Genomic DNA, 9,879 nt, shown 5'->3' on the forward strand with positions numbered 1-9,879 from the left:
TACACAAGAGGCTGGATCCAGCTGAGCTGCCACTCAGAGGGAAAGTGCGCCATCTATTGTTCGTTTGCTGGAATCTTCTCAGCACTAATATAAATCACCTGTTTATTACAAGCAGAGGGGATTTTCTGACTGCGCTCACCTTTCAAACCAGAATGAGATCAGTGCTCTTAAAAAAAATAAAGGCTGTTCTTAGTCATTCTTTGAAACATTTTCTGTCTGAGTAAATCATTCTCTTTTTTTCATTAGGAAATATTTCAGAATTTCCTACAGCAGTCCTCATAAATCCACAAACGAAATTCCAGGTTTTCAAAACTTAAAAATAAAACAATGACGAATCATTTCAAAAACTTTTCCGCTTCCGATGTGACATTTGTTACGCACAGTTCAACTGAATTTTTCTGTGGGGTAACTTTTCTTCTCACGGCATTGGTGTTTTTCTAAAGGTGGATAAAAAATTTTACAGTCCAAAATACAAGGCAAGTTGAAGATCATCATAGCATCATAGTGAATTCACATCAACTGTGGATTCAAATGAACAAATTAAACTTTTGGATTGTCCTTGTGCAAAATTTAATCTGATACATCATACATTGTCTGAAGAGGGATGAGGACCAGAAATGTCCTCATTGTTAGATACAAAAAACCTCAGCAATGTAGAGTGGAAAAATATTTCCAAATGAGTCTGTGCAAAGAAAGCAAAGTAATTGTTGAAGGGAGCATAAACTTTTGGAACCAGGTTGCTCCAGAGAAGCGTCTTTTTCTGGCTTTTAACCAGGACGGCTTAGTAGTTACCCACCACCGAGACAGTCTGAACAGTCAGCAGCAGGTGGTCTCATGTGAAATTTTACACTCCTGTGTTGTTGCGCTGCTGTTCATGGGGCGCCCTCCTGTGTACAGATAAGGTACTGCAAACAAAGATCACACACCTAAAAGAAAATTGAATAGTGCGTAAAATTTAGTAAAACAAATCCAACTTTTGCAAGGGTCTGTCTGCTTTCAAGAACGAGATAAAGGTTATGCTTTTAAGAAAAACAACATAAATGTTCACAAGTTTATTAAACCTCAAATTGGATGTTTTCCTTGTGGCATGATGTGTGTATCAGTGCCTTTAAAGGTCACCTGGATGCCGCTTTAGGAAAAGACAGCTCTGCAGCCCTTAATCAAAAGTGAATTAGACACACAACCAAAACTTTTTACAAATACAAGTGAGTCACATACTGAGCTGACTCACAATAATGATTACTGCAGATCATTGTCCAAACATCAACACTTACAGAATGTCACCAGAAGAAAACACAGTTCTAGCTAACACTATAATTATTGTGAATAAATCAGCTGTCTGTTATATAAACACAAAATCTGTTCATTTGAAAAGCTTTATTCTGCCAAGATGAGAATCATACTGGGAGCCATGAACATTAATGTCCCCCTTTGTAACTGACGCTTGTCACTGTTTTTCTGTGTGTAATCCTTTTTCTACAACTAGATTATACAAATTAAGAAGCCATTGCTGCAATTTTATGATTTGCTTAGTTGTGTTTCTTTTTGAAACCAGGCCACAAACAGAGCTTTTTGCAAGTGTTTTTTTTTTTTTTTACTTTACTAGTGGAGAAATGCCATTATTTAGAATTTTGTGTGCAGACTGTTTTCTCAAACCTGTTTGTCTTGTCAAGTCTGCTGGTATCACATTTTTTGTAAACCAAAACTAAGAAAATAAATTGAAATGCAGTAAATTCCTGGTATCGTGGGCTGCAAGGCTGAAAATTCTCACCGTACATTAAGACTTTCCCATCAGCTCACATTTTAGAGGTGAGTAAAAAGCTGATGTATTGTTCATCTGCGAAGCAAAGACATTCAGTCACACAGAGACAATTGGTTTCTTTTTTTTTTTGGTCAATGTTATTTTATTTAAGATCAAAGTCAAGAGTTTCAATTACCAGAATTGAATAAAAACTGCATTTTACACAGAAAAATAAACTAAAGCAAGAATCTATGACAAAGTAAAGTGACTTTCAATGTTGTATTTACATGTGATTAGAGGAGACTGCATTTCTGGTTTAGTGCAGCTGCATCAGGTTTCTGAGAAGTAAATCTACTCCAATATTCAGGGTTTTTAACCCACTGGAATGTCTAAATGTGCTAAGATATCAATTTTATTCTCATTGCTTTCGCTATATAGCAAATATAACTGTAAATGATGGTCAAGGCAATAAGTGATATAAATCCATAATTAACGATATGTTTAATTGAGTAGAAATATACCCATGAAGGCACACGCTGCTGCAGATGAACCTCGTGAACCACAGGAACACCCCAAACTTTGTTTTTCTAACGCCAAGATTTTCAGTCTCTGCTTTTTGTGCAACGAGAGACCAAAAAGATGCTTCCTATGGCTTGGGAAGAAAATCCAAACAACTCCCTTTTACTTTAAATTAACTAGTTAGTCAGTATGGTGAGTATCAGCAGCCCGCTGCAGGAAGGGAAGAAACAATAATATAAACTTCAGTTTAAGAATTTAAGTTCTGCTGCAACTTAATGAGAACTAAGGAGATAAACATCTGACATGATAAATATTAAATGTGCTGCTTGTTTTTTTGTCCAGTTCGTCTCAAAGTTGCTTGATGCTGAGAGGCTGCAGAAAAAGTGATCTGCAGCTGGATATGACGCCTTATAACCGACGCAAAACCAGTTTGTAAAATAAAGGCAGATAAGAGTGAAACAGATACTTCAGCAGAGCTGACAGCATCCCACCTTAGTGATTAGATCAAGCCTCTGAGGCTCCTCTTTAGTCCCCATGAAAGCTGATTCCAGTTCAGTTTCTTAATGCCGTTGGGTTGATCTCTCTCAGGTTCCTGGAGCAGCAGCGTTGGGATTCACAGTGCTGAGTGGGACCATCTGAGGAAGACTGGAAAGTTGTTCCGAACATGGCGGGTGGTCACAGGGTGTCGGTGCGAGCAAAGCAGCCGTTGCACACCCTGACCGGGTGGTCCCAGCCTCGGGAAGGAACAGGTTTGATGTGGGTGGAGCAGGGGCCACACACCCCCTGACCACAGGCCCTGCAGTGGTGCTTGGACATGGCCGGGGTGAAGTCCTTATTGCATTCATGGCACTTGGTGATGCTGTGGTCCGGGACCCAGTAGTCTGGCCGAGCCACGTCCTTCACGAAAGCTGATCAGCGATATATTAAAAAAAACAAAAAAAAACAACTTTTTTTAAATTTTTTTTTTTTATTTTAGCTGTCATTTAAGGATATTGACAAATTGTGAGATATTAGTTTCCTGCCAATGCAAAAGTTTACATAAAAGCACAAGGTTTTACTGATCTGTTTTATCTGATATCATCTTCAAAGGAGTATGTGGGAGTTTTAACGTAATGCAATGAGGAAGAGGTAGAAGGACTCACAGCGGGGGTAGTCCAACGCCGTGGTCACCATATCCACTGTGGACTGAGCTACCTCTGTCACCCTGCGAGCCATCAGACTGTGAGACTCCACTTTACTCACTACTGGAAAGAAGAGTGCATTCAAAGCGTCACAAACATCACCCCACAGTGTTACACTCACTGATTGAGTGTGTGGGTCTTACCCTGGCTGTTGGTGTCGGTGGGTCCTCCCCCCTGGTGGCAGGGCTGACACACCCGGACAGGACTGCTTCCCCAGCCCCGCTGTGGCACCAGCATCCTGTAGTTGGAGCAGGGATGACAGAAACCCTCGCCGCATGATCGACAGTGATGCTTCCGATCCGCCTCCTTGAACTCTTTCTGGCATCCATGACAGGCCTGAAGGAAGGGAGGGAGACGTGGATGGACATACTTCTAGAATATCAGTGATGTCAGGAACTCTAATCTCTCAAATTCTTTTAGTAATGACTGATCTAACGTCTTATTTCTAATCCAGTAATCAGATTAAAGTTAGTTATCCAAGTCTACTATCGTTATTCTTTTACTTAGTAGAAAGATCTATTGTTTCTTTCGTCTTGTACCTCATGGAGATATGTCTCATGTTTAACACCAGGCAGCAACACAAACATAAACAATGGAGGAAGGAGAGAGATTAGCATTTTCTAGCTGGAAACACAAGATCTATTTTGAGTTTGTGTCAGCTACCGATGACAATATCAAAGCATGTTGTCGACAAAGTGTTGTTGTTACACCCTTGAATGCAGAGGAGACTGAATAGCGAGACTGATTTCCTCTACTTCTCTCATGCAGCAGTTTAATGCAATAAGGAGAGAAGGCGAAAGCCCCCTAGTGGAGGATGGAGCTACTACTAGTCGATCCCAGAATAGGCTTGTCCACTTATTGCTGATGTACATAGCCCGATTTCATTTAATAAAATGACATAAACACGAAACAAAAAACAAATGTTTTTTAGCAATTTTTCTTTTTGCATTTAAATTTTGGGGGAAGGGGTTCTGTTGACTAATATGAATTCATATTTATTGTAAACCATTTTTTACTGTCAACTCTGAAATGAAATATATTTTTACTACTGCTTCTGGGGGTATAATAATAATTTTCAAACTTTCCAAACCATCTAACTACAAAAATACTACATCAAGAACAACAGCATTACAACATTTGAAGAAGCATTAGGGATCGCAGCTTGGTACAGTCAGGCTGATGAAGCAAGCTCCACCAGGTGGTGTGAAGCAGAGAGATGCGACTAAATGGCAGAAGGTCCCCCTCCACCAAAACAACAAAAACTGGACAGGACTTGAAGAAGTTGGTTGTTAGGATGTAGTAGAGGAAATGCTGCCCTTAAACACTACCGACTGAAACTGGTTGGCATTTTTATATTAAAACATCGGAAGCTGAATGTAATTAATAAAGTAACTTGTAATCCAACTTACTTTTAAAATCAAGTAATCACCTAAATAACTCTGTTGCTATTTTAAGGATTAATCTGAAATCAAGTTACTTTTGGAAATACAGCTACTCTGCCATACTTACAATGTCAGCAGTTACGTATGGCAGAGGATCTGTGTTGCTGTGGGCCTGTTTCTGAGTCAGCTTTGAATCTCTGCTTTAGTTCTTGAGACTCACAGTGATCTCTGCGTTGGGTCTCCAGTACGGCGGAGCCACCTGGTCGGTGAGCCAGGCAGTGACGGCTTTGGTGGGTCCGGTTCCATACTCAGACACCGACTGGATCACGTAGTTCATCCCGTCCAGAACCCTTTGAGCCGCGTTCTGGTGGCTGGTCAGGAACATGTCGGACTAAAAGAAGGCAGAGGGATCCAACAGAGAGGAAGAGAATCACATCAACATATTCTGATCATCTCTGGACTGTTAAACCTACAACATGATTCAAATATGTTGAAAATAAGCTGGAAAGGTTTTGTCATTTTATTTATAGGTGCTGTAATATTGTGTCAGATATGATTGTTGCCTCACATCCTCCCAGACGTGCTTGACCTCGGAGCGGACCACGCCGCTTTCAGGGTCCTGGTTGCCCATCCAGTACTGCCTGCTCCGGTAGATCACGCCGCAGCTGGCGCACTCCAGCACATATCTAAGTTAAGAACAGGAAGAAATAATGACAAGCTAGATATGAAACAGAGAAGAATGAGTGTGTGTGTGTGTGTGTGTATCGTCTTACCCTGACCAGGCGTATTTGGCCAGCCCAAACCACGGGTTGTCAGAAGAAGCCGAGGTTTTGGGCACAACGATCACCTCCCTGCCTCCTTCGTAGCACCGCTGAAGACAGAACCAAGTCAAACAGAAAGATGGTAAATGAACTGGGCCTTCTAACAGACACTGGGAGAGCAGTGACTCACTGTGGTGCTGCTGACTTACTTTACAGATGAGGACCTTGTTGTTGAACTGGTGAGCAAACTGGCAGAGTCCATCTGCCATGTGGGGGACCCGGTCTCTGAGGTGATTCATGCCGTTTTTACAACGGATGCTAAAAGGCGCAGAGAGACAGAAGATTAGAGGAAATTATAAGGGCAGATATGATGAAATGTTTAATTTTAATCAAGCAGTTATTGTTATTTTATCTTCGATTCAATATTACAAGTTTCATACAAGGCTTTAGAGGGAGATGGCAAAAGGAAAAATCATTAATGATATTTATAAATATAAACCTGGTGTGCATGTTTTATGTGACCTACAACTAAAGATTAAGCTCGGGAAATGCTGCCAGGGCAGAGCTTGCTCAGTAATGGAGTGTTGGGTAACTTTTGGATGCTGGCGTGGGGTTGATAGGGCAAGACGACATTTTTCTCCAAGGAAAACATCATGCAGTTAGGAATATGATCCTCACTCCTCATGATCGATGGAAGAGAACATGCGAGCATGAAGCCTCTCTGGGATTTGGGGTTGTAGTTCAGAGACACTCCAACATGCTGCCACGAGCAGCCAAAAATTTAAATCCTGTGTTCCAAGCCAAAGAAATGCCTGAACACTGCATTTGATAAAAAGTGTTCCAGTAAAGTCTGCAGACTGTTGGACCAACTTACTTGCAGCTGAGGCACACAGAGGAGCAGGTGAAGTACTCATCAGGGAAGAAGGAGTACAGCGTAATTTTATCGTCTAATAGTTCTCCACTGAAACGCTCGCTCAGAGCCTGACAAGCAGAGAGAGGGAGAGCTTAGAGGGAGGAAAAGTGGAACTTTAAGTGGGATGAAAGCTAAACAGAAGGTAAGGAAAATCAACCCAGAGGACCAATTAAAACTAAGAACTGCACACTTTCCGATTCATCTGCTAAAGCTCGCTAAGACCACTTACTTCCAGAGCATGAAACACAATCCCAGGCTGGCGCGGGGAGCGCGTGTGAGTGTTATTCACTTGCTGCCTGACGGCCTCCAGCAGCTTGCTGTAGTCAGTGGGGGGCGTGACGGTCTGAGTGCCGACGTACTGGACCGAGCTGAAGGCCTCTGTCCCCAAACTCAAGTCATGGAAACGCTTCTGAAGAAGAGTGTCAGCATAACCGGGCGCCTTCGAGTCTAAGAGGGTGGATTTAAAAAATATATATTTTAGCACACTTGAGATAAGACAAAACTAACTTACAAGTAACTTTTCAGCACGGTATAAGAGTTTGTTTTAAGTCAATCATTTCTGAAAATTGATGAAAAAGTACTAGTTCCACTTGAATATAATTTTACATGGGAAAAGTCTATAAGTAAAATAACCTGCGGAACTAGAACGTTTTCATCAATATTAAGTAATTACTAACTTTAAACAAGCTCCTATATGTTGCTGAAAAGTTACTTGTAAGTTAGTTTTGTCTGATTTCAAGCGTACCAAGACATTTTCAACCAGACCTAAAATTCTTTGTAAGATTTTGTGTTTTTGAAGTGTAGAAAACCATGTATCCTTCCCTCCCACTTCACAATAGACACATAAAATCCTGAAGTTTGTGGTTATAATATGACAACAAGTGAAAACATTTAAGCGGTATAAATACTTTTGCAAGGCTCTGTACTGTTTTTTTGTACCCTGGCCTAGCAGCTGAGTGTGTGTCGTCTCCTGAAAGACGATGACCGCAGGTCCGAGAGACGACAGGGGGACGTCCAGACCGCACCGACTGGACAGAGCCTTCAGCTCTCGGGTGAAGTGCTTCAGGTAGGCCCTGGACGCGCTGCTCAGGAACTGGAACATGTCATTGTGGAGACGCTCCGCCCGCGTGCGGTAGACGACGATATCAGACACGGCCAAAACCTGCCGAAGACGAGAGAACATGTGTGTTCACTTACTGAAAGAATGGCAGAAGATTATTGCAATGCAGGCATCACAATATCACATCACAAGAACAGAAAGATCCAGAAAATTCCTATTAGTTTATACAGAGAAACTCCTGGTGTGCCTATTCTTATTCTGCTTAGCAATCCAGGACAGGAACATTTAGTTGTATACTTCACCCAACCCAGAGAAACTCCTATTAGTTTATCTTTTGCTGGGCAAACATAAATAAACCCAACTAAGTAATGGCTACTGGAAACACCTCAACATGACTCCAAACAACAAACTGTAGTGCTGCCTGTCATTAGCTATGCAGAAATCAATAGGTTTACAGATTTAAAGCATCAAGACCAATCAGAAACCTCTAAATTCACCTTTAGAAGAAGACGCATTCTCTGGTTTTGATTAGCAGCTGCTCCCAACAGACCCTCTGTATCCAGGGCGATGAGGCCCAGGGAGGGATTGTAAGCGGCCCACACCCCCACCGTGCAGGAGCTGGGGGACTTGGAGGTGTAGAACACGCTCTCACCCCCAAACAGGATATGGTTGAGCGTGTGGGACTTGCCATCGCCGGTGTTGCCAAAGATGGAGAGGACCTTGACCCCAGTGACGTCCATACAGCCGAGCCTCTCCACAAACTCAGCGTCATTTTTCACCTGGAAGAGGAGAGATAGGATGAGGGAGAAAGCTGTGTCTGTGAAGCTGATGCATGAGATCAGACTCCAGTTGTTATTCAATTAGAATGAGTCTGGTGAGGATGACAGAATCATCAGGAGAAAACCTAATAAGAAACCAATTTGTCCCGTTGTGGGTCAGAGCAGTTGCATTTACAATCAATGTCTAGATGAGCTTTAACATGTTTAGATCAGTAAAGAAAGTCCTTATCTAGCTGCACTTTGATCACGTAATAACAACAAAGTGAGAGTGCCTCCCGGTGGTCAGAAGAGTATGACTCACTAGGTGCTTTCCCTAAATGACAAGTCAACACGCTGCTCCGTCTCTTTCTGCTGTTAAAACCACTAAACATTTCTGGAGCGTTATCTAAAACTTACACAATATAAGTAGACATCTTAACGCTGCTACATGTTTAAATAAAAGGCTGGAAATAGCAAGTCGTTAAAACGAGCGAACTTCGCAAATGTAAAAAGAACTGTATAATTTTCTAAAAGATGTAAAAATTAAAAAGAGAGAGAGACAGAAAAATCTCCCTATATGCATCTTGAGGCATGGGCCTCTATTAGAGGGAGTGTTAGCTTCGCTTTAGCCAAACAGCTAGCTATTAGCATTAGCTCGGCTAACTTTACCTGCAGGTTTTCCTGTTCGTCTACCAGCAGGAAGCTCTGGGCCCCCTCCCTCAACTCCTTTGACTTCTTTGGGCCGACCGACAGACTATCCATTTCCTTCATCAGTATGTCCGACATCGTCCTTTAAACATTCAAAACATAGTGGAGACGCCAGAACACAAAACGAAAGTTCAGCATGACCCTGTCAATCACAACAAGAGTCACAGAGAGTGAGTCGCCGTACGGTATGGTAAGCAAAATGATCACGTAGAAGGCAGGCTTGGTAAACTGGTAGATGTTCAGTGGCAAGCTTCCTTCACGCTGTTCTTGTAAGTAAGAAATACAACTGTAGAAACTTAGAGCACGATTTGTAGCCGCAATTGTACGAACATAAATGAGTATAGAAAATTGAACGCCCAGAATGGTGTTTAATTTAATGCTAAATTAATCTGCCATAAAAGGGGTGGACGCAAAAAACAAAAAAAAAAACAAAACCCTCGAAGATGTGCCATACTCAGCGTCATTGATACATTTGTGCACGGTGTATGAGCACCACCTTGTGGATAAATATAGTAAAGCAGACAACTTTGCCATTCACAAAACTGTAGACACCAAGTTGTGGCACCGTGTAAATTTAAAAATGATGGTCCACCTGATTACTCCTATTATCTGACATCTATTCATAAAAGCAAATTATCAATGGAGACAAAATACAATTCGAGTTGGCGTGTTTGATTTACAATTTCAAACATGTATGCTTCACAAAAACCTTCCCCCCACATTTACAGCCACCACAGCAAAATCAAAGTTTTCATTTAACTGGCAAAGAGTATTTTACTGAAGCAGTGCTGCCATGTTAGAACTGGTTGCTAATGTTCATTAAATATTTGTAAGCACAGATCTATAAATATCGCAT

At 41.6% G+C, this 9,879-nt stretch overlaps 1 protein-coding gene across 2 annotated transcripts; it reads right to left on the reverse strand.

Annotated features, from left to right (window-relative positions):
* Positions 1-574: 574 nt before the first annotated feature.
* si:ch211-11n16.2 (zinc finger FYVE domain-containing protein 1) lies at positions 575-9,503 on the reverse strand. Of its 2 annotated transcripts, none has more exons than XM_044118832.1 (12): positions 8,985-9,503; positions 8,055-8,336; positions 7,437-7,659; positions 6,727-6,944; positions 6,459-6,565; positions 5,794-5,902; positions 5,597-5,694; positions 5,392-5,509; positions 5,044-5,214; positions 3,585-3,777; positions 3,403-3,504; positions 575-3,168 (listed from the first exon to the last, which is right to left on the reverse strand). In XM_044118832.1, the coding sequence occupies exons 1-12, from the start codon at positions 9,099-9,101 to the stop codon at positions 2,936-2,938; spliced, it is 1,971 nt and encodes a 656-aa protein (XP_043974767.1). In that variant the 5' UTR covers positions 9,102-9,503; the 3' UTR covers positions 575-2,935. The 2 variants fall into 2 exon arrangements, with proteins under 2 accessions (XP_043974767.1, XP_043974768.1); XM_044118833.1 differs by having other exon boundaries at positions 576-3,168; positions 3,403-3,501.
* Between the last annotated feature and the right edge of the window lie 376 nt (positions 9,504-9,879).

The sequence above is a fragment of the Gambusia affinis genome, linkage group LG06 (assembly GCF_019740435.1).
Source record: "Gambusia affinis linkage group LG06, SWU_Gaff_1.0, whole genome shotgun sequence".
NCBI lineage: Eukaryota > Metazoa > Chordata > Actinopteri > Cyprinodontiformes > Poeciliidae > Gambusia > Gambusia affinis.